This window comes from Brassica napus, chromosome A7, assembly GCF_020379485.1.
Source record: "Brassica napus cultivar Da-Ae chromosome A7, Da-Ae, whole genome shotgun sequence".
Lineage (NCBI taxonomy): Eukaryota > Viridiplantae > Streptophyta > Magnoliopsida > Brassicales > Brassicaceae > Brassica > Brassica napus.
Genome location: NC_063440.1, coordinates 27,250,371 through 27,274,366, shown reverse-complemented (window position 1 = coordinate 27,274,366; position 23,996 = coordinate 27,250,371). Strand labels below are relative to the sequence as shown.

Sequence of the window (23,996 nt, the reverse complement as noted above, 5' to 3'; positions counted from 1 at the left end):
TTTTCTGGTATATTTATTTTTAATCATGCAATTAATAAAATTTCAATTTCAATTTAAAAAAAATTATTTTTTTTATTTCTAAGAACTCCTAATTGGAAATCACCATTGGACACATTATTTTGACTAGAGTCCTTAACTATTCAAAAAAAAAAATTAATATAATAATGATAAGGACTCCAAGAAGGAGTCCACCGTTGCGGATGCTCTTACTATTGGTACTTTTTATTTACTTCGTACTCTTTGGTCTATACACTTTTGGTCCTTTTCGTTTTACTTTCTTACTACTAACTCTTGAAATTGATCATTTACCCCCATGTGACCATGAGTGTAAGCGACGGGATACTAAATTTGTATACAACTCCTTTAGCTTGATGATCTTCAGTTTTCTAATTTTGTAGAAATATATATATCTATCAATCTAAAAGGCAAGACATATATATATATATGGTCTACTTGCTTTGTTTTGTTACTTGTTAGTCGTTCTCTATTCTAACGACGTAGAAAGTGAAACAATCACTGTATTCAGAGAGAACGAGATGAAATTTAGCTCAAGTTATAAGAAAGAATAGATAGTGAATTCCATATTAAATTTCAGTGAGACAGGGGGGAAATCGAACCATGCATGTCGTGAAATCTCGATGTTCTTTCTATTTCAATTTTTCATGTATTTTGCTTAAGAGATTATTCATACATTCATAATTCGAACGCAGTCTCTACTCGGTTCACTCTCACATGTGAGGAAAACACACGTGATATGGGTTGTCACGTGAAAAAACTGCGTCACCTAATCACTTCGGAAATAAAAGAATATCACCGACCGTTGTTTCTTGAAACTTGAAGCACCCAAGAAGAAGATAATGATTATCCTTAGCTGCAGATCTTGCACTAATGTGATCCAAGTAGCCAACCATTTTTACATAATTAGAACATAGAACTCCATCTGTGTACATTGATGCTATTCTTTCAAACTCAAAAGTATTCAGAGTATGATCATTTACTGAGTTCTTATACAAGTTATAACAAAGCTGAAAAAAGAGAAGTGGGCACTAGAAAGAGAGACAGGACAGAGGGACAAGAGCAAAAGGGTCGTTCTCATAAATGTCCTATATGGTTGATTGAAAGCAACTCATGTTATGTCATATTGTCATGTCATGCCCATAATTTTTCCCTCACCCATTAACTGAAAGTGGACCCTCTCTCTATCTTAAGATGGTGTCTGTCCCTTTCTAATCAAGCTCTGAGCAAAAAAAAAGAAAGAACCACTTACCCTACAACCTATCACAATGCATGTGCTCACTGAAGTAGTAGATGTGTAGGAGAAGCACCTTGGCTTTTCAACATTTGTTTAGTCAGAGCAATCACTGAGATAAATGCTTCAAAAAGAAAACATCTAAGTATCTCATCTAATGATCCTTTTTTTAATAAAGATTGTTGATCCCAAAATCACAATCAAGACAAATTGGAGCAAAGTTACTATGCAAAATTATACATCCGTATATGAAATGTTGAAAAATGTCCATGAATAATCTGTTGCCTGTTTTGTGTATGAACCCATGCTATCCTAATATTATTAAAGAGAGTAAGATTATTATGATAACTCATGTCTCCTTTTTAAATCCTTTGAACACATTTCCTTAGAACCCCATTACGTTAAGCCACATTTTGTTAAACAATGAAGAGAACTTACGGAAGAAGCATGTTGGAACTATGGAAAGCTGTTACATGAAGAATCCAAATGGCATAAAATTATGTAAAAGGCCAAAAATCTCTAGTGGACTTACAAAATGCAGCATACACAACTGTTCTTCACTGGAGGTTCATTCTGCAGTTTCTCTGAAGAATAACAAAAACCAAAACTCTGAGATATATAAACACACACACAAAAAATCAAGAGGAAATGCATTGAAATTACCGTCTCTTCGGCCTATTATAGGAGGAGGAAGAACAACATGCACCGTAGTTACCATTCCAGGATGTTCACAAATCTGTATTGACCTGGCTTCAGAAATTGTTGTGTTGTTCTCCAGTATTTTGCCACCATTGATGAGCTTGATCTCATTTATCATCTTTGGGCCATTTTCTTTGTCTATACCAAAGAGGAAAAAAAAAGATATTAGCACTTAGAACACAACTGAACACATTTTTTCAGTATATATAGAACACATTTTTACCCTTAGGCCATTGAGCAATGATATTCTCCTTGAGAGACGCAACAGTCGTGAACTGACTGTATTTGCTCGGTCCGATGTCGGTGCCATCTGCGAGTCTGAACTTAAGTTCTATCCAACCTTCATCTCCCATCTTGAGGATCAGGCTGTCCGAGCAAGAGGTGCAATTACAACTTCTAGCAACTAATGGAGAACCATATATATAAATAACGAAAAGTGAAAAAAGAAAAGAAACAAAGAAGGTATATAAACACAATATAAAAAAATGGCATAACATGAGTTGCTTTCAATCAACTATATAATAGTGAAGTTACAAAAAAAAAAAAAAAAACTATATAATAGTGTATTTCATTTTAATTCTTCTAGATTACAGTTCCATCTAACATCCAAACCGGATCCTATCTAAGCTTAACCGGTTAGAGAATTGCGAGGAAATAATTTCTATAAAGCAATTCCAAACCGGATCGTAGCATTTCGGTTTGTTCCCAAAAGCATTTTCCCGCCACTTTTATAAAACAAACTTTCACTGTCACTCGTCGTCTCCGATCCCTAACCGCAATGGAGGTTACAACGGAGCCGAAGACGCAGATCGATGAAGCATCTCATCGCAACCTCTCGTTTTCCACTCCCATCGCCGGCGATCCAAGCTCGGACAAACTCCCCTTCTTCCGCCACCGCTCGCGGCAGATCAAGCGCGACACGTGGCTCGTCTCCGTCTTCGTGCTTCTCCAGATCGTCGTCTTCGCTGTGACTATGGGAGTCAACGACTGCTCCGGAAACTCTAACGGCCACTGCGCCGCCAAATTACTCGGCCGATTCTCTTTCCAGCCTCTCTCTGAGAATCCTATGCTCGGTCCCTCCGCTTCTACGTGAGTACCTCTCCCTCTCTCGGCGCGAGTTTCTCGTTCGTTGTATCTGTTTGTGGAATCGATCTCAATTTGAATTCGGAAGATCTATTAGTGTTTGATTTGTGTGGATCTGCTTGTTGCAACACTCTGTTTGATGAATCAATCGAAGCTTAGATACAGATCGTACTGCTGCTTATCCTTAGATCTATAGTGTTTGATTTTTGTGGATCTGCTTGCTGCTACGTTCTGTTTGATGAATCACTCGAAACTTAGTTACAGATCGTAGTGCTTCTTATTCTTCTTAGATCTATAGGTTTTAGCAAGATCGAAGGAAACATAAGAGCTATTTTGCTTCTAACGACTGAGTATGAAGCTCTGTACCTCATATTTTTCACTGTGATTTTGCAGCTTCGAACACATGGGAGGTCTTTACTGGAATGCTCTGGTTGAGAAACATGAGATTTGGCGTGTGTTGACGTCTCCCTGGCTGCACAGTGGATTGTTTCATCTTTTGATAAATCTTGGGAGCTTGATTTTCGTTGGGATATTCATGGAGCAGCGATATGGACCATGTAAAAGTCGTCTCCTTCACTCTGGTTACCTCATCTAATCACGTTTATAATCTGTTTTTGCTATGGTTCTGTAGTGAGGATTGCAGTAATATACTTCCTCTCTGGCCTTGTGGGAAGTCTCTTCGCTGTGTTGTTTGTTCGAAACATCCCATCAATCTGTTCCGGTGCTGCTTTCTTTGGATTGATTGGAGCTATGCTTTCTGCACTTGCAAGGAACTGGAATCTATATACCTCCAAGGTCAAAGGACTTCTTCTTGTCCCTGTGTACCTTCTTATCTATATAACCGTTTCTGATTGTGTTTTGTTATGTTTGCTACAGGTTTCAGCATTAGTGATCATACTCACTATCTCCACAGTCAATTTCCTGATCGGCTTTCTCCCTTACATTGACAACTTTGCGAATATTGGCGGTTTCATATCAGGATTCCTTCTTGGATTTGTGCTGTTATTCACCCCACAGCTGAGACAGGACCCCCCTCCACCTCACAAGGGAAAACTGTTTGAAGATGATATGAGAAGTTCCACAAGGCTTAAAGAAATGTTTGACAGACCAGTGTTAAGGATTGTATGCCTGCTTGTGTTCTGTGGAATGTGAGATATCCCCTTTACTCTCTTTTTGTTCGTGCTCTATCTCTCAGCGTTATGAAAAAGCTTATCCATCTTTGTCTCTTTTCTTTCAGACTTGCTGGTGTTCTAGTAGCAGCCTGCTGGGGCGTTAATCTCAACCGCTACTGCAACTGGTGTCGCTATGTTGACTGTGTTCCAACCAGGAAATGGAGCTGCAGCGACATGACTACTTCCTGCGAGGTATTGTGTGACACTGATTCTAGATACCAAGTCTTTTTTTAATAGACAAATCATAGTTCAATATATGTGAATTTGATAGGCAATGGTGAGTGATGCTCAGCTAACACTAACGTGTATGGCCAATGGAAAGTTCCGGATATTCCCTTACACCAACATATCACAAGCCAGGACACAAGACCTCTGCACGCTCGTCTGCACTTAAACATGACCAGGTTCTAACTCCTTTGTACTCCCTCCCATACTTTGACAATTGCACATAATACCACCAAAACTCTCATTGTATAATATCCTTAGTCAAGTATCAGCACTTTTGTGGCATAGCCTTAATGGATAAGAAGGTAGGACTTGTAAACGAAACGATTGCATTGGTTCTTGTTGATACTATGAATCTGAATACTAAAGGTCTACCAAGTTAGGTCCCATAGGAGGACCCAGTAGCCGCATTAGTGGCTTACATAAACTTGACACAATCCACATCATATCTACGCACACATGACACACCAGAATGTATAAATATTCAGCTTCGTTTTTACTTAAATGTATAACTTTTTGCTTATATGCTTTAAGAGGAAGAGTGATGATGGTGATAAATAGGTGTGGCTTTGTGGGTCTAGTAGAATGAGAAGAAAAGGGCCGACCTTGACACAGGTAGAGAGAGAGATATAGAGATAGGGCCACTAAAATTGATTTTGGAAAGAAAAAAAAGTAGAATTGAGAATGTTACACATCATATTAAAATGCAGACATAATAGCTGAACAAGCCCATACTGTGGTCCTGATTCTCATTAACCTCTACTCAACTGCCTACTTCTCTCTATATTGGTTTAAACTTTAATTACTCCTATCCTCCAACACTAAGTATGCATTATATACATAACACAACAAAGACATGCCTTTTGTTTCTTCTATATTAATATTCATTTTTTCGTTGTATTTTATAACATGTTCAAGTCACTCTATTTCTGTTAAATTCACCTTAGTTATTACCATCGGTGATTTGTGATTTCATTGGTCATTACAATTTCTGAGAATTGATCTTAAACATTTTGGCTTCAGTTTGGTGTAAAAAAACTATAAGTGAGGGACAAACTCTGGTTTGTAATCAGTTGACTTTACAATCAAAACGGATGTAACCAGAAATGAAGCAAAAGGTTGTTGGGAATATGGTTTGGAAGCTTTATTTCAAGTTTTGTTGTGCACCTTCAAATGTGTTTAAAAAATAAAATAAAATAACCCACAAACCAGCACAATTTTGGAACTCTTATTATTTTAGATTTTAAGCATTTGCACAAAGAAGAAAAAACAATTAAAATTTGTTTATTCCCCATATATGTATATATCCATATAGTACTTGTCAATGTTGTCATGTATAACTATAACGTTCTTTCTCAATCATCCTTTCTTTTAATTTTTCATTTCTTCTTACTATATTAATCCTTAATATCGAGAATTTGGACCACATCAACAAGTTATAAAGATATATGTAAACTATTATTTAATGTGCATCAATGATATACACGAAGATGGGTGGGAATATTACAACCACAGTTCTCTACCATTTAACGCTGAAATAGCATGTACCTTTGCATCCTTATTTCGGCTCACATTACTTTTACAGTTCACTTTTAAAGAATACAAACTATATCTTAAGTTGTGGCTCTTGACCCTCTAAATAATCAACTCTTCCCTTTATCTCCACCGTCCGGTTAGAGGATTAGTGATCAAAGAGTGCTTATCAGTTATTAACTTAGTCGCCTTACTTGATTTGCGACTTTGTTAAAGGTTCTTTTGACCTTGCTTAATAGTTGTCCTTGTCCATATAGATTCTGGTTAGGTAAAACGGGTACAACACAATTAAAGGCCTTTTAACTTTTTTACCGTTTTATTTTATTCTTATTTTCTCAATCGATTTTCCTATTTTCTTTTAAAACAATTATTTTAGAGTTCAGAATCGTAAACATTTACATCTAGCAACAAATCGGTAAATGAGTGAAACCAATAAATCATAGAATCATTCTCAACAGGAATTAAATGGGACAACGAAGTGGAGAAATTAGACGATCAATGTCAAAATGGTAGACGGAAAGAGAAGAGGAGTATGGACCCAAAACAGTTGTTTCTTTATCTTAAGTCATAACTGAGAAAACCAAACATTCTCGCAAATCTACACCTTGGTACTACTCTTCTGCTACTTAGTAATTACTCTCTAAGGCTGTGTCGATAGTTATACACTCGAATAGTTAAACATACATACATCTATATTGTAACATTTTCATTCTACCAGGAACATTTTTCATATTATTTATTATATATACAAGTCTTCTTGTCAATAATATACCATCTTCTAGATTGTTCGTGAACTTTCTTTGGATTTTACTTCTGATATATCGAGTTTTGGATTCATTGCTGATTTGTTCAAAAAAAAAAGGATTCATTGCTGAATAGTGTTTTATTTAATTGCTGAATAGTATTCCTTTTGTCTGTTTCGTTATTCATAGACGAAAATAAAATAGTTAAATATTAAGAAGTTTGTCTTTCACGTCTATAACATAAACAAATTGTGGAAAAAACGATATATGATATTAAAATTTAAAAATGTGACAAAAATCTATAAAAGAAATGAAGAAACAAACAAGAGTAATCGGAGATTATTGAGTCGCCCGACGCTTCCATTAGTTATGGTCCCGTCTTCCATTAGATTTGATGTGTACACTCATCCACAAATACTTGGGATGTTTTTTTTTTTTTTTGTAACGAATGTAGAATGTTTAATACATGTGCAAATCTACAACATGTAGAATGTATAGTCGCTGATTGTTGACAAATAATTCTAGATTCTTGTTTTGTTGATTTGAATATAACATATATCTCTACTGCAGTGTAATGGTAATATATGGCCGAGATTGATTATATGATATGCATTTTCATTTCACGTATAGATTTGTGATTATCCTACTGTAACTTTTCTAACGCTTAATTATATAGTTATGTGGTAAAAAAAGTAGTATAAACTTTCAGCTACGATTATGAAAATACATTCAATAAAGTAACAAAGGAAAAATGATTTTAAGCAAAAAAAACAAAGGAAAAATGATAATTCAAGTTGATATAATGTTTCATGGTTCGCATATACTATCATGTAGTATTAAATAGTTAAAAATAAAACACAATTTCTACTAGTCACTGAAAAATAGAAAGGAAAAACAATCATATATAGATACATCATACATCATCGTTTACCATTTTTTCGTATTGTCGATTCCATATGATACGATAATTTCTCGTTTGATATACATAGAAATATACATTTAAAATTTGTTGGATAACTTTTTAATAAAGATTTAGTCCCTATTGTTTCACTTTCACGATATGAAGATACTATTTCATAATTAACAAAAAGACTACTTATTTTATATCATCCTAACCAAAATCATAATTGCAATAATATTGATATTTATTGGTGGTTTGAAAAGAGAGTGTACGAATAGAATTAAAGAAATACAGATGAGTATAGAATACGCGCCGGCTTGATAACGGGAATAAAGCAACATATGTACTGCTTAGCTTGCAACATCTATAACCCTTTTGCATTTAATTCTCTTAATTTTATCTTATCTACTTAAATGTTTTTATTAAATATTCAACTGCGTCAACTGAATGTTATATAGTATTTCTTTTCTTGGTATCCGCCGTTGTATGGGTCCGAAATGCCACTTTGGAGGTACGAACTTGATTTCATTCTTTGTATACTTTAGTTACACTGCATTATTATTAGTATGCTCGAATCTAATTGTTATACAATGACCTATCTCGATCCCTTGAGCCATTATCATATTAATACAAAGCATAAGATGACTAATCGAGTTTACTATGTTAGATTTGTATGAAGTAATAGTATATTATAAAGCAACTTAGGATCTACTCACAAATCATTCAAACCTTGTCTATAATATTTGAAGACTTAATTGTAGTCGAGGTGTCTAACAACCAAAGGATAACTAGTATTTCAAACAAACTAGTTACAGAAACACCTATAAGCACTGTGCAATAATTGGATAAGCAAGTATTGTGAAGGGTGTAGACACTAAAAAAAACTTTGCTTTGTAATCAATCAACTAAGTGCATAACTAATAAGGCATGAAATGGTATTAGATGCCGTCCCTCGTAGAAGACGCTAGCTCATATACTAAAATCACTAATTATTCGTTTATTAGTGTACTAAAACATGATCATTATTATAATTACCCTTTTATTTTAACCATCAACACTAGAGATTTTATTCGGACAAAGAATCAAGCTAATGAGCAGCTTCTAGAAATACAAATTTTATTCTGTCTCAAATTTATAGATGACAAAAAATTTATATGGACTACATGGAAAAAAAATCATGTTCTATATGTATTTTCCCTGAAAAAAACTATAATCTACTCTCTCTTCTTTTTTTTTTTCCAAAAATCCTATGTATGCCTTTTGTAGATTTCAATTTATTGTATTCTTCTTTCCATAAGAAACTTAGTTTAAAAAAAAATACAGAATTGTCCAAAAAAAAAGTTACAAAAATACAGAGAAATCAATATATTTTGGTATTATTACCAAATACCAATCATCCACTTCCTCCTCTATAGGAAACAAACCATCATTGCTCCAAACAATCACTTTCATCCTTACAAAATCTCTGATTCTTCTTCACCTTCTTATTCTCTTTCTCTCACTCTCTTTTTCATCTATACATATATACATTCACACACACACACACACATAAGCACACATACAATCTCTTTATAACCTTTAAACTCTCTCCTTCACAATTTTCCCTCCACAGAATCATCATTCTCTGTTTCATCATCAACAAAATGGATTCTTCTTGTACAAACTCAGTAAACGGATTCTACACTTTTCTAAACAAATCAATGGAAGATCTCGAAAGGGTTTATCTCTCCAACAGCTTCATGTCCCTTCAGTTCCTACAGAGAGTGATCTGTCTCCTACGAACCTCTCACTCTCATCTCACACTTCTTGTCCAAAAACTCAACCTCCCTGTCGGCGACAAGTGGCTCGACGACTACATGGACGAAACCTCCAAGCTCTGGGACGTCTGCCACGTCATCAAATCCTCTCTCTCCTCCATGGAAAGCTTCTGCTCCGCCGCTATTTCCGTCACCTCCTCTCTCGACGGCCACCACCACCACCACAACCACCGTCAGGTTTTTTTTTTCTAAAAAAAATAAATTTTGAAAAAAAGTTCGAATATTTTCGAATAAAGTTTCGAACTTTGGTTTGTTTTTGCTAAAATAAAAAATAATTCTTGAATAAAAGATAATAAAGTTTCGAACTTTGGTTGATTATGAAATGGATTACAGGTGATGCGAGCGATAACTGGGTGTCGGAGAGAAGCGGTGGGGATAGAGGAAGAGAACAGAGCTTTGATGGAGAACCGCGTCCAAAGGTTTCCCTTTTGGTCGGAGCAAGTTACGACGACGGCGGCGATGGAGTCGTCGAAGATACAGAACGGGTTCAGCGGGTTCAGAGGAGTGATGAACACGATGAAGAGCATGAACACTCTGTTTCTCACGATCTTGACGCAAGGCCTTGTTTACAGCATCCCCGGAGAGGCGGCGACGACGGTGACGGTGACTGCGACGGCGATGGTGAGGCTGAAGCAGAGGGTGGCAGCGGAGATGGAGAGGACGGGGGTGAAGAAAGGAGTGATGATGTACGAGTACAGGAGGAGCAAGACGGCGGTGGAGGAGCTGAAGGCGGAGCTTGAAAGGCGGTGGTGCTGCGGCGGAGGGAGGGGAGAAGAGGAGGGGGAGGAGGCGGAGAAAGGGTTGAGAGAGAGAGTGGAGAGTGTGAAAGTGAGTGTTGGGAGTTTGAGGAGTGGAACAGAGAGTGTTGTTGCTCAGATTGATGATTTCTTTGATGAGATTGTTGATGGTAGAAAAATGCTTTTGGCTTTCTGTAGCCACAGGTGAGAAAATAAAACACAAAGGTTTTAGGCTCTTTTAGATTAATCAGAATGTTTAATCTTCCATGTTTTTAATTTGTTTTATAATATCTATAAAATTTATGTGCTTTTATAAAACCTTTCTGGTGCTCTTTATATATCAAAGTCCAAACATGAAGTTAAGATTATGCTTATAAAATTAAACCATGGTGCTAAAGTTGAAATGTGAAAAAATAACTATTGTTGTTGTTGTTGTATAGTATATCATTGTTGTGAACATACTTCATCCATTCTGAATATAAGATGCTATTAAAAAATAACTATTGTTGTTAAGATGTTATATTCAAAAACTGTATTATCAATTGTGTTTTACTGTTTTATGTTAGTTAAATGCACTGATTTATTGTCTAATACTGTAGAATTTTTTAATAACTGTATATCTATGTTTTTAATATGAAGTTAACATGATGCTTAAAGAACTAGTGTGTTAGAGTTGAGATGTAAAGAAAACAAATAAAACTACATCAAACTGTATAAGAACATATGTTGTTAATACCGATTCTATAGGAAATCTTCAAATGACGAGACATGTAATATAGTGAACATGGAGATGAAATGTTTTGATTATTTTACTTTCTCAAAAATAAAAATAAAACGTCTGATTATTGTTATAGTACTCTTTTGTTTCTTTGTTGCTTTAGAATAAAAGAATTGACTGCAAAAGAGAGAGACCAGAGTTGTCTATACGGAAAAGAGTTGCAGAAAGGACGGTAATAAAATGAGAAAACAGAAAATGATTACAAACCTGACGGTTGATTTGTTTTCACTTGATGCAGATCGAGAGATAAAGTGAAGAAAAAAACATCTCGTGCTCTTCTTTTGTATAATGACTTCTTTTTTATTTGTCAATTATGTTTTATTATGAGACTCATACTTACAAATGATTAGCAACCCGTCCCCTCTCTTCTATACAAAATTCAAAATTTGGAAGATACGATACACAAACAATTCATCAAACATCAGTTAACAATTTGTAAGACTCATACTTCAATTTCAGGCGTTGCTTCTTCTGAAGGCTCCAAATATTGGGTGGAAATAACGTTTACACTCGTGAGAAATCCTATCTTGAACTTACGACATGGGAAGAGGGTTATATCATTTTTCATTTTTGAACAATCATACAAGAAAAGTTACGAGAAAAAATCATAAGTAAAATCGTCAAGTTCCCAAACCCAAGTGAATGATAGTTAAAACAACATTTGTTATATACTTATATCAAATAAATACATTTTTTGTCTATTTATTTAATCCAGAGACTATGATTGAAGAGTCAGAACCGAGTTCCTTTTTCATTGGTTTGGTTGTTGGTCTGCATGCATGAATTATTTGTGTTTCCTCAACATATAACCAAACTCTGAAAAAAATAATTATTTTGTTTTGTCCTTGAAACATTTTCAGGTTTGCGTTACAGCTAATTTTCCAAGAGTGGGTTCTTGTATTTTCATCATACTGTGACCAATTAAAGTAAATAGAAATATAAGATCCACCCAGTTCACTTTCACATAATGAACGTATGCAATGTACATGTATCGTCGTATATGTCAATCATACAAATCATGAGAGTAATAATACCAGAAAAGAAGACAGACTTTATTCGGTTGATCTAACTTTAACCAAGTCAACATGCTATAGCTAATGTTGATAAACATAATATTATGTCTTTTTGTTGTTGTTCATCGGCCGCTTAGTCGTCTTAATTTGCTAATCAAACCTACCTATTATACTTGTCCTAATCTATAAACCAAACCTGATTTATTGACAAATAGGCGCTCTGCTATATATCACAAATCGGTTACAAAGTTAATAGAAGAATCAGAAAAAGTGTAATAGTAGGGGACCTTGAGCTTCCTGAGCAGAGCATTATTGGCAGTTTTATTTAATTAAAAGCCAAAGAACAGTTAATACTATTTGGTTGGCGCCGTTAACTTAGATGCATTCATTAGGCTCATCGCATAGGGATGTCAATAAATCACCTAGGTACTGTTGTTTCTTAGTACTCCGTAAACAGTCTTAATCACTGCTATATAAATGGTTAAAAGTAAAAATCATCCATAGACATTTTACCCCCCCCCCCCCCCAATAAAACAATAAAAAGAGCGAGATGCTCAAATCCAGAATGTGTCTCAGAGATTGGTCAAATACACAGATTGCCACGTGGCAAACATAAAATCCTCAAGAGAAAGTCAAAATGCAAAGAAAAGAAAAACCATAAGATACTTTTTATAGTATTACCAACCAACTACTACTTGGGACGTACAGATTCCAACATTCTTTCATTCCCTTCACCTGTCAACAACATTGACACAACAAACAAACCACAAATCATTGAATAATAATAATTCATCTTCAGGCATTATAGTGTGAACAAGTAGCTCCAAGCTTATTTTAAAGATCAAAACTGTAACAGTCACACAGTAAAGTCAAGCAAAGAAAAGTAAAATGCAATTCATGTGTAATGTTCAGAGACTGTCGAATGTTCCTATTATATGTTGTCCCTTACAATGAATGCGAGAGACCAAACAAGGGTGAAATAGTACAGACAAACGTACATGCACTGTAATAATAAAGTAACAACTATCTCAATTTATGTATATATTCAAATTCCAGTTACCACAGACTGTAGAGATCGATAAAAAATAGTAATCACGAAAGGATGATGAATAAGATTCGTGCCTAATGGAAGCAAAAGCCTAATCAGTTTGAAAATGCAAAACCTCATAGATTGATCAAAATACCTTTACTGCTATTACCTCTGTGTCTGCTGGAATCTTATAGGCACCCAAGACTCTTTCACCTTCCTCCACGACCCAGCAACTGTGCCTCATTCGGAACTTCATTGTCACTGGACTCTTTGCTCCCATCCTCTTCACACAAGCTAGACTCAGCAACACCGCTCTCAGCAGGCTCCTGCACGTTTATCACCTTCCCAAACAGCTGAAAACTAATGCCTCGGTTGTTCCCAGCCGCGTCGTTTCCGGAAGAAACATTAGTGGTGTTGCTGTTAGGCGACAGCTCATCCGACGGCGGACTGCCAAAGCTCATCATCTGAGTCGAGACCCTTCCCAAACCGGGAAGAGGGCTAAAGAAGTTAAACTCAGGATGAGCGTTCTCTCCAATGAATCCGGTTGAGTTGTTGTAAGACCCAAATTCGTAATGCCTGGCTCCCTGCATGCCAGCAGGAACTGTAGTGTAAGTGTACCCGTATGGGATTGGATCCATAGCTTGTTGTCCTCTTCCGTAATAGACCATCTCTCCTTCTTCTCCACTCAGGACCCCAGTCGAGGCGTGTGGATACTTCGACCTCTTTGGTGGAGGAGGGTAAGTTGCGTGAAGCTGAGTTGAGCTCGCAGTAACGGCTTCCACTTGCCAAGGATTCACCCTCTTCAAGTTCTGCAGAATCTCAGGCTCGTCCCATGTGATCTGCTCAAAGCTCACAAGTAAAGAAAACGAGTTTCCATTAACATTAACTCAGTGACAAAAGCTAAGCATTCATATACATATGAAAGTTTCGGTATATATAAGTGTTTCCGTATATTTTTTAAGTTTTGTATTCGGGTTTTCGGGTATAGTTTTTGGGTTTCGGATAAAGTTTTAGATTTTCAAAAATATAATTCGGATAATCGGATAAAATTTTGGATAAAAATTCGAGTATATTTTCGGATATTTTTGAGTTTTAGGGTATTTTATCGGGTTTCGGGTATATTTTTTGGGTCTAAAAACCCGAAACCGACCCGAAACTTTTAGGAACCAAAAAATAGCGGATATTAACGGTTCCTAAGCAACTTAACTCGAACCAACCCGGGACTGACAAGTTCTAATTACCCTATTGGGTCCTAATATCTAAATCCCAAAGATTAGGACCCGATCCTAGAAACCGAATGCCCATGCCTATACGAAACTATCACCAATTTGGATTTCAAATCAAGAACTCACAACACAGTAAAGACACACAGCAACAAGAAACACTGCACAAACGTATACCTGAAGCTGTTTCCACGTCTCCTGAAACGTAGCCGAGACGATCCCCTGAAACCACGTGATCCTCGACGAATCCTCCGTCTCCATCGCCATCTTGACTCTCGTTCCAGGCGTCCAGTAAACATTCCTCGACGCCTCGACTTCCTCAGCTCTCACCACGAACTCAGACCACCCCGCCGTCGGATAGTAAACAACCTCGAACGGTAACCCCCGCGACGCCTTCCCTATCGCCTCCGAAACCGCCTCCGCCGTCAGCTTCCCCATCCCAACTCTCCTAAACTTCTCGCCACCGTCTTCCTTCTTAACTCCGTAATAACCACCGGGGAAGTACTCGTCCCCGTAGTAGCTTCCTCCTCCTCCGGATTTGTTAGAGATCGGAGCTCTCCTGACGCCGATAAACATCTCGTGAACGGACTTCCTCATGAAAACGACGGAGTCTCCGCAGATCAGCTTCTTGCTGTTCACGAACTTGCTCCACCCGGTGGTTAGCAAGTGCCTCCTCGGCGTACCGCGGTAGATGTGGCGAAAGTCCCACACGCCGCCGTGCACGTCGGTGATGAAGAGCTTCTGAACGGGAGGATCGGCCTGGAAATCGAGAGGAGGGAAGACGGAGTCCGCGCAGTACCGCGGGACGGAGAATCCTCCTCCGTTATTAGCATCAGACGCAGTGAGGACCTTCGCGAACGTAACGACCTTCTCGCTCTCGTCCTCCTCTTCGAATCGAGATTGAGGAGGGAACTGAAACTGATCCTGCGCCGCCGCCGTCGCGGGGTGAAGCGTTAGGTGCGCGAAGACCTCGTCGGTGATCGGATCCGCGAGGAGGTCGATCGAGGAGACGACGCAGGCGATCGGAGAAGCTGTTACGGCGGAGGAGGAAGGGCAGCAGTGCTCCACGTGTCCCTGGGGGTAATAGTAGACCCTGGAGAAGAGCGCGGGGATCTGGACGGAGGCTCCGGCGCAGGCGCGCCAGATCTTGGGGTCGATTACGCGGTGGACGTCGGCGATCGCCGACGGTGGTGACATTGGCGGTTGAGAGGAGGTTATAGAGAGAGAGAGAGGAAGCGACTCTGTGTGTGTTTGAGACAGAGTTATAGAGAGAGAGAGAGAGAGAGGATAATGGAAGCTTAAAACGAGAGCGGAGGGATAGGGAGAGAGAGAGAGAATAGATTTAACTGTTACGCCGTTGTAGCGAGATTTTGCTTTGATTTTATTCGAATTTACGGTTTTGCCATTCGACAACAAACTTGTTGCAGCAACCCTGCTCTTTTCCACCGTCCGATCGCGCGCGTGTATCACTCTCTTCCTGCATTAGTATTTTTTTGGGTTAATTTCTCCTCATTACTTAATGATGTCCTACTCTATCTTTGTATTTTTCTTCTAGAAGCAGATTTAAATAAACACGAATTATTAAAGACCGCTAATAATTTTTGTAGAGTAATAATTATCTACGAGTGTCAATAGCAGTTAAAGTAATCGATGGAATTTTCTTAACGTTTTATTAATGATTATAATGATTTAATATACCATTCAACCATGTTTGTTCTTTGATTTATCTTCTTCTTTTTTTTTTTTGAAAAATTGTTCTTTGATTTATCGTTTAGGTTACACAAAAGTTTCACTAAATTCTTAAGATTGTTTTTTAATAAAAAAAGTTTGATTTAGGAAGAATAAGTCAAACAACAATGTCAATTTTCTCACATTATTTTTGTCTGATATTAAAACCATTTATCATGTTTTTAGGAGATAGATGTATTTTTCTTATATTAGGTGACATTACATGGTTTATTGTCAATATTACTTTTGTATTTTTGCTGATGTTGTACGGTATTTTTTAGTTTCTAGAATAATATTTTGTCTTTCCACAAAATCTAAGATAAATTAATCAGATTTAAATGTATCTTGTTTGTTGGATGAGGTTGCAATTATCAGATTGTCTTACTTTAAACTTCAAGTTTAACAACCTGATAACAACGAAAAGATATGTAAATATTATAATCGAATATGTTAATGAACACTTCCATTTAAATGTTGAATGCATTTTAAAAATGAATTATTTTCTGAATTGTTAGAGGTCTTTCTCAATTTTACTAACAAAAACAAAGGGGGTACTTTGCATTTGGGGGGAAACGAGCTTAAAATATAGTTAGAGCAATCTCGTTTGCTTTTCATTTTGTAAAGTTATTATTGTAAGCTGTCTTAATTTAATCTTTAATTAGCTTCTTAAACCCCAATAATTTAAAAATATTTTATTACTTAAAATGAAGCAAACAAAATAAGATAGTGTGGACTGTGAAGTCAATATATATAAGGAAGTGCCGTGTGGCTAAATTGTTGCCGTTCTTAAAATTAAATTTATTTTATTTAATATTTTACTTTATTTTCAGTATGATTGGTAAAGTCTTTAAATAATGGAAAGTTACAAGCTAATATAGACTGATTAATGTTTAATACCACATTTACAATTCTAGCCAATTAGAGCATTTAATTTTGAACTTTTGTCATTTAATTTTTTTTCTTACTTTACCTTCAAATGTAAATAGGAAGGAACACATAATCATATCAAAACACATATTAACTTCTGTTTAAGCAAAAAAAAACACATATTAACTTCTAGAAAATATCTAAACAAATATCTGAATAAATAAAATGAAAAAGATCAAAAAGGATCTTATTGGTTATTCCGTTGGCGCGTGGTGGAATGTTTGTTGTGGTCTTACAAATTATTCGTTTATTTAATCTTATATGTTTTCGACGGCACATAAAGGAGGCGGCTATTTAATTTTATTAAAAACATAAAAACAAAAGAAAAACAAAAATAACGCAATTTAATTAAGTTCCGTTAAAACGGGCCTGTTTCTATTTCCGCAGGTTTCGAGTTTCTATAACAGACGGCCCACTATCACATCAAAGTTTAACGATATGATATAAATAAACGAATTAAAATAATAAATTGACAATGACAATTAGAGTCAATGATTAAGCTTTTTTTTTTTTATCAAAGGTACTCGTTGATTGCAAATATAAAATGTTTCCCATCATTCTTTTAGAATATGACTAATGAGAGTAGCGTGAACAAATTGTTTTTGTTCTTTTTTGTAAGAAAATCAAATAATGTTGAAATCAGTTTTCACGAGGACAAAGACTCAGACGTGGTGGTACTTTATTCACTAAAATCTGTCAAAATCAGTGTAACGCCAATAATCATCGTCCTACGGTTTACAAACAATATAAAAAGTACCATACGTACATGTCGGGACAAAACAACGAAAACATAAAAATAAAATATATTTTAAATATAAGAAAATAAACACCAGAAAGTCCCACTTTATCGACGACATCTGTAGTCGTAACTCGTAATAGAGGAAGATGGTATTCAAGTAAGTGCTTTTGTAATCATCTCTCTTCTAATCAGAGTTATTTAACGGGTTGTGTTGATTAGCGTTCGAGCTTATGTTAAGTATTTGATTTGTCTTAAAAGTCTCCAACCAGCTACCAGAGAGAATCTTTAAACACCTAACCGGATTGCAATAAGAATCCTCCCTAAATCGGATTCAAATCTCACAAACACACAATTAACACCATAATCATTAGAACAAAACAAAAGCAAGAATCAATTAGTTCAAAAAACCCAGTTGCAAATTTTGCATGTTGTAATATATAATAAAAAACCGAGAATGCTGAAAACCGAAATAACATTTAAATTTTACAAAAACAGTAAAAACATAGCAAAAAGAAACTCTCAAGCCTCCCCTTCGGACTCAGACTCTGCGCTCTGCAGCCACACCACAAAAGGCTTAACACTCTTCCAAACAGGCGAGCTCTTGTCAGCTCCTGCCAAACCCTTTTGGTACCATTCCAACACAATCTCTTCCTCAACAACGTCTTCATCGTACAACGCCTTGAGAACCTGAGCCGCCTCTTTAACCGCCTCTCCGTTTCCACTCTTCCCGCAGAACGATCCAAAAGAGTTGAGCAGATGCATCTGCGAACCTTCCTCCTGCGTTGCAGCCGCCAAGTAATCCTTCTTCTTCATCGCTTCCTTGAGAAAATCTTTCCCCACGCCGTCAAAGAGAGCGCTGAAGAGGGCGTCCATGACCTCCTGAGGAGGCTCAGAGAGAGAGGAGATGAAAGCTTTGAGCTCGCTTATTGGTAAACCCTTCTTGAGATACTCTCTCATCTCATGCCCCAGACTCTTCTTCTCCTCCTCTTCGTCTAAAGAGATCATCACCATCTCAGCAGTAGCAGCACTCAGCTCCTTCATCCTCTTCTCAGCAGCTTCTCTAGAAGTATCAGTCTGCCATTGGATCCCATCGTCGTCATCATCATCATCATCTGCACTCCCATCATGCTTCGGACTAACCTCCTCATCAGAAGCATCCTTCTTAGACACCTTAGAACAACCATCCTTCTTCTTAAGCCTCTTCATCGCCTCATCAGCAGCCTCACCTTCCTTCACCCTCTCCTTCTCAGCTCTCCTCATAGCCTTCTTATCCTTCCCCACCTTCTTCGCCTCCGGCGGATTCTTCAGAATAAAAGTCGTCAGCTTATCCCTCATGTCACACTCAGAGACAAACCCACAAGCCGCACACTTCAGATTCACCATCTGACTCTTGGTAATAACAATCTCAGTCTCAGGGTTCCCACACCCATAACACTGAACATACCTCTTAATAAACGCCTCTAACAGAGACGCAAGCTTCGAAGTACTATGAGCTCCGTTCACAAGAGAAGTCCCAGTCTTCTCATCAAACTTGGACTGAGCTCCAAGCTCGCAGCCAAAGTACTTTGTAGTATAAGAAGCTGGCCTCGCTAAAGCCTTGGCGATGTCGACGTTGTTGACAATGTTGGTCTTGATGCCGTTACCTTTGCCTTCAGTTTTAGTGACCATCTTAGGCATCTTGTAACGGTAAAAGGCGTCGTTGCGGTTGGAAGCACCAATGTTCTGGAGCGCCATCTTTGAGTTTTGTTAGTGAAAGTGGTCGGAGAGGAGGAGAGGAGGTGTCTCGGGTTTGAAGATGCGTGTGATGGAGGAGCTAGTGGTGGTGGTGGTTCTTAGCTCTGGGTGGTGTAGGATGATAATGTTATTATTCTCCAAGCAGAGAGGTGGTAGATAGCAAAAGGGTGATATCTTGTCAGACATAAAATAAAGCTTCAAACTTTTTAACTCCTGTCAACAAAAAAAGCTGAAAGAAACCATTTTTAATTAGAGAAACAGAACACACGTATCAAAAACAGAGCAACCCTAAGAGACGAATCAAAAACAGAGCAACCCTAAGAGAGAAAAGAATATTAATCAATTGAATCGAAAAGTAATCTACCAAACAGCTCTAAGAACAAATCGAGCTATGTTCGGTTCCTGAATCGAGCAAACCTAAGGGAGAATCGAACAACTAAGAGAGACTAGTAGTAGTAATAATAATTTCAATCAATCATTACGAGATTTCAACGAATAAGCTCAATTTGGGGAAGAAACTGATTACGAAAATCAAAAACAGAGCTTCTCGCATGAGATTGAAACAGTAATCTACAAGGATCTGGAGAGATACCTCTGAATCGGAGACGATGGAATCGAAAGCTCGGAACGAAGATTTAGATTTGAGAGATAGAGAGAGAGAGGCGTGCGTTGGTTTGTTTATATAAAGAAGGAGAAATTAGGGTTAACTTTTACGAAAAGGAAAGATCTTTCTTTACTTTTAACGTTTTAAGATTATTTCCTTCTCCCCAAGTAATTAACTAATTATTTTATAATTTCCTTTTTTTTAATAAAGGGAAACAAAACCCATTTCAACTTAAACTGGAAACTAAAATTTTAAAAGTTAAATTGTATTGGCAAAGCTTGGACAAAATAAAATCAGACATTCTTTAAAATGTATAGTTAAAAAATCTGACGTTCTTAAAAATTTAATTTAAATATTTGTTTTCTTCAGTACATCAAAGTTTCAAACTAATTTTAGATACACAATTGAAACGTTTAAAATAATGGTATTTCTAGTCTTTTCATTTTTTATAAGATTTTTTAAATAAAGCTCTTTTTATCTTTTTTTTTTAAATTAGCTTTCGTATTACTAAAATTTTCAAAAATACCTAAAAATAAGATTCAGGAGAATGAAATAATTCATTCAAACTTTAAAAGAGTCTGATTTTAAATTTTTTCACTAAACGGATCCTTTCAAATCAAAACTAAAGATTTTTGGCCCTTTATAAATCTCTCCACATCAACATTTCTTGTGGGAGTTTGCAAACTTAAAGCCTTCTCTGTGAATAATAAAAAGCAACTAGTAATGAGCTTATCTATATGTTAAGCAAGCCCATGAACTTACTGAGATGATGGGACAATTTGTAAAAAGGCCCCATAAACCGCACATCACGGCGTCTGCGACGTGGAGTCAATGCGGTCGACGACATGCACTCTTCTCCTTCTGCCTAACCATATTTGACGGTCTACTTTGAATCTTTTCAATTCAAAATGTCATTTCCTCTTTGACAATCGTCTCGTAATATTAGCTTAGATCTCCTTCTTATATAATTATGGAGACTAAACTATATATTATACGACATCATTGTTCATTCATGGACATGCACTTCTACCATGTAACTGCTCTATTTTCTTTTTCTTTTTATCAATAACTGCTCTATTTTCATATCAACATTTCCCAACAATTCCATTTTATTAACATTAATAATTGGTTTTACAATTCTTTTTTTAATAAGTAAAACAATAGTATGGTTCGTGTACACACGATTATCTCAATCCAAATTCTCGTGACTATAGTACAATAGCCCTTTCATAAATTAATAACAGTCCTTTCTTTATATATTTTTCTGTAATTTTTTAAAAATATATATATTAATTAATGACGTGGCATATTAGACGGTGTGAAAGACATTACAAAAGCCAAACAAAAAGTGTAATAAAAGTTATATATTTGGAAACTTTCTAAATTTAATTTTTCTCATTTCACATGAAATTTCATAACTTTGAAATGTTCTTCGACTGTCTCCTCGAGATCTCCTGTCTCCTCCTCTCTCTATAAATCTGCCATCTCTCTCTCTCTCCTCTCAAGCTCTCCACGATGGTGAAGCACAAAGTCTCAAGGAGAGTCATCTCTCTCAGATGGGTTCCGTTCATCTGCATCTCCTTCTTCGTCCTCGGAGCTATCTTCACCTCAAGGTTCCTTAAAGCTTCCACCTTTATCCTCAGGAGCCCTCTATTAGTCTTTCTCGTTGATGGGTTTTTTGCTTTTGTTTCAGGTCGTGGGAGCCGTCGTCTGATTCCGGTAGTCAGCTGATCTCACAGCGCCACCGTGACCATGAACTCCAGATTGTATCTGACGATTGTGCTCATAAGAAAGTAAGCTTCTTTGATTCTAATTAAGTTTTAATTCAATAATTAGTGATTAATTCATAGTTTAATGTAAACAATTTTACTTCTTTGATTCTAATTTAGTTTAATTCAATAATTAGTGATTAATTCTTAGTTTTCAGGAGTTTAATTGAATGATTCTTTTACTTCTGAATGTGGCTTTAATGATTAGTGATTTAATTCATAGTTTAATGTAAATAATTTTACTTCTTTATTCTAATTATAAGTTTAATTCAGTGATTAGTGATTAATTCATAGTTTTCAGGAGTTTAATTGAATGATTTTTACTTCTGAATGTGGCTTCATGATTAGTGATTAATTCATAGTTTTTCATAGTTTAATTCAGTGATTAGTGATTAATTCATAGTTTTCAGTAGTTTAATTGAAGATAAAGATATGATAAATTCAGAAAGATTTTGAGTTTTAGGATTTTGAGCTTTGTATGTTTTGGTTTTGCTCAAAATGCAGAAAGCTACACAAGAAAAAGATGTAATTGACCAAGTTTTGAGAACTCACCAAGCAGTAGAGTGAGTACCAAATTGATATGTTAATAGTAATTTTTACTCTGACTATCTCTGATTATATCTGTGTGTTCTCTGGAGTGTTGACAGGTCTCTAGATAAGTCAGTTGATAGCTCAGAAACACTTTCTTCCTCTTCAACCGGATCAACCCCAAAGAAGAAAGTGTTCATGGTTATGGGAATCAACACAGCATTCAGCAGTAGAAAACGGCGTGACTCCCTCAGAGGAACCTGGATGCCTCAAGGTATATATTAAGTGATCCTCAAACCTTAAAATCTAATCTAGTTATTAAATTTAATATATATATATATATGTCGATTATGTTTTTACAGGAGAGAAGCTAGAAAAACTAGAGAAAGAGAAAGGAATCGTCATCAAGTTCATGATTGGACACAGTGCGACCTCAAACAGTATACTGGACAGAGCTATTGACTCAGAAGATGCTCAGCACAAAGACTTCCTTAGGCTGGAGCATGTCGAAGGATACCATGAACTCTCAGCAAAAACCAAAATATTCTTCTCGACAGCAGTAGCGAGATGGGATGCAGAGTTCTACATCAAGGTTGATGATGATGTCCACGTAAACCTCGGTATGCTTGCTTCAACACTCGCTCGTCACAGGTCAAAGCCGAGGGTCTACATCGGCTGTATGAAGTCAGGACCTGTTCTTGCTCAAAAGTAAAAATCTCATTTCTCCTAATCTTTATTTATTTAAATCAGATTATTTATTTTTAAAAATGTGTTGCAGGACAGTGAAGTACCATGAGCCTGAGTACTGGAAGTTTGGAGAAGAAGGTAACAAGTACTTTCGACACGCTACGGGACAGATCTATGCCGTCTCCAAGGATCTTGCCAAATACATATCAGTCAACCAGTAAGGAGTAGTGTTATTGCCTTCTTCCAGCTTCATCATAGGTTTGATCTTAAAAAGGTTTTAAACTTTTGTGTGTTAGGCCAATATTGCATAAGTATGCAAATGAAGATGTGTCATTAGGGTCATGGTTTATTGGACTTGAGGTTGAACATATTGATGACAGAAACTTCTGTTGTGGGACTCCTCCAGGTAAAAACTTCAATTACTATCAAACAATCTATCTATTGTCTATGTGGTTTCTGATGGTTTATCTTCCTTTTTTGATTTGCATTTGGATAGATTGTAGATGGAAGGCAGAGGCGGGAGATGTGTGTGTGGCGTCGTTCGAGTGGAGCTGCAGTGGTATTTGCAAGTCGGTGGAGAGGATGAAGATTGTTCATGAAGTGTGTAGTGAAGGAGAAGATGCTGTTTGGAATGCACTTCTTTGAATTTTGTGTGTTTATCGAGCAAGGCAACTTTGATAGTTGTTAAGAGGAGATGACAATTTTTGTAAAGAACCGAAAGGTATACAAATCTCATATACTGAAGAGACCATCAACGACTTTAAAAATGAAGAATGTTTTTTTAACATGTGTGCCCAAATGACTCTTCTAGTGTGGCTTGGTTCTGAGGAGAAACATATCTCTTGCCCCCTCCTCTTTTGTGATTTATAGTTTATTATTTGAAGGTTTAACAGGTTTATCAGCTTATGCTTTGTCCTTCTTCTACTTGATTTATCTCATGTTTAGTCTCTTGTTAAACAGAAGCATGCCAAATGAGCATTCTTTTAGACATTCCAAATGTGTTATTACTATATTTATTTTCATACAAGAGAAAAATGATGCAACTTTTGAAAAATATGATATAGCCTCACTGTAAAA

The 23,996-nt window shown here is 36.5% G+C and overlaps 6 protein-coding genes across 10 annotated transcripts; 3 read left to right on the top strand and 3 right to left on the bottom strand.

Moving 5' to 3' along the window:
• Positions 1-625: 625 nt before the first annotated feature.
• On the bottom strand, positions 626-2,575 carry LOC106423896 (membrane-anchored ubiquitin-fold protein 5). Of its 2 annotated transcripts, XM_048736356.1 has the most exons (4): positions 2,172-2,575; positions 1,913-2,086; positions 1,782-1,833; positions 626-940 (listed from the first exon to the last, which is right to left on the bottom strand). In XM_048736356.1, the coding sequence occupies exons 1-4, from the start codon at positions 2,443-2,445 to the stop codon at positions 922-924; spliced, it is 519 nt and encodes a 172-aa protein (XP_048592313.1). In that variant the 5' UTR covers positions 2,446-2,575; the 3' UTR covers positions 626-921. The 2 variants fall into 2 exon arrangements, with proteins under 2 accessions (XP_048592313.1, XP_013720106.2); XM_013864652.3 differs by lacking the exon at positions 626-940 and having other exon boundaries at positions 1,591-1,833.
• A 116-nt stretch (positions 2,576-2,691) lies between these two features.
• LOC106423906 (RHOMBOID-like protein 8) lies at positions 2,692-5,210 on the top strand. Of its 2 annotated transcripts, XM_048736355.1 has the most exons (7): positions 2,692-3,037; positions 3,425-3,588; positions 3,663-3,826; positions 3,908-4,179; positions 4,269-4,395; positions 4,475-4,607; positions 4,990-5,210. In XM_048736355.1, exons 1-6 carry the CDS (start codon positions 2,727-2,729, stop codon positions 4,595-4,597), a joined length of 1,161 nt encoding a protein of 386 aa, XP_048592312.1. In that variant the 5' UTR covers positions 2,692-2,726; the 3' UTR covers positions 4,598-4,607; positions 4,990-5,210. The 2 variants fall into 2 exon arrangements, with proteins under 2 accessions (XP_048592312.1, XP_013720112.1); XM_013864658.3 differs by lacking the exon at positions 4,990-5,210 and having other exon boundaries at positions 4,475-4,817.
• Positions 5,211-9,112: 3,902 nt separating this feature from the next.
• Positions 9,113-10,477, top strand: LOC106423934. Its single transcript, XM_013864678.3, has 2 exons — positions 9,113-9,599; positions 9,756-10,477. The coding sequence occupies exons 1-2, from the start codon at positions 9,249-9,251 to the stop codon at positions 10,365-10,367; spliced, it is 963 nt and encodes a 320-aa protein (XP_013720132.2). The 5' UTR covers positions 9,113-9,248; the 3' UTR covers positions 10,368-10,477.
• Positions 10,478-12,499: 2,022 nt separating this feature from the next.
• LOC106400269 (auxin response factor 17-like) lies at positions 12,500-15,560 on the bottom strand. 2 transcript variants are annotated; one of them, XR_007314755.1, is made up of 3 exons: positions 14,381-15,560; positions 13,135-13,819; positions 12,500-12,685 (listed from the first exon to the last, which is right to left on the bottom strand). XR_007314755.1 is itself a non-coding variant. In XM_048736353.1 (3 exons), the coding sequence occupies exons 1-2, from the start codon at positions 15,398-15,400 to the stop codon at positions 13,190-13,192; spliced, it is 1,650 nt and encodes a 549-aa protein (XP_048592310.1). In that variant the 5' UTR covers positions 15,401-15,549; the 3' UTR covers positions 12,500-12,685; positions 13,150-13,189. The 2 variants fall into 2 exon arrangements, 1 of the variants encoding a protein (XP_048592310.1); XM_048736353.1 differs by having other exon boundaries at positions 13,150-13,819; positions 14,381-15,549.
• A 2,404-nt stretch (positions 15,561-17,964) lies between these two features.
• Positions 17,965-20,057, bottom strand: LOC125576387 (probable eukaryotic translation initiation factor 5-2). The gene is made up of 2 exons (XM_048736354.1): positions 19,924-20,057; positions 17,965-19,560 (listed from the first exon to the last, which is right to left on the bottom strand). The coding sequence occupies exon 2, from the start codon at positions 19,329-19,331 to the stop codon at positions 18,117-18,119; it is 1,215 nt and encodes a 404-aa protein (XP_048592311.1). The 5' UTR covers positions 19,332-19,560; positions 19,924-20,057; the 3' UTR covers positions 17,965-18,116.
• Positions 20,058-21,294: 1,237 nt separating this feature from the next.
• Positions 21,295-23,820, top strand: LOC106400304 (beta-1,3-galactosyltransferase 7). Of its 2 annotated transcripts, none has more exons than XM_013840688.3 (8): positions 21,295-21,548; positions 21,629-21,728; positions 22,209-22,267; positions 22,352-22,506; positions 22,595-22,940; positions 23,011-23,136; positions 23,216-23,325; positions 23,416-23,820. In XM_013840688.3, exons 1-8 carry the CDS (start codon positions 21,451-21,453, stop codon positions 23,562-23,564), a joined length of 1,143 nt encoding a protein of 380 aa, XP_013696142.2. In that variant the 5' UTR covers positions 21,295-21,450; the 3' UTR covers positions 23,565-23,820. The 2 variants fall into 2 exon arrangements, with proteins under 2 accessions (XP_013696142.2, XP_013696135.2); XM_013840681.3 differs by having other exon boundaries at positions 22,343-22,506.
• The last annotated feature ends 176 nt before the right edge of the window (positions 23,821-23,996 follow it).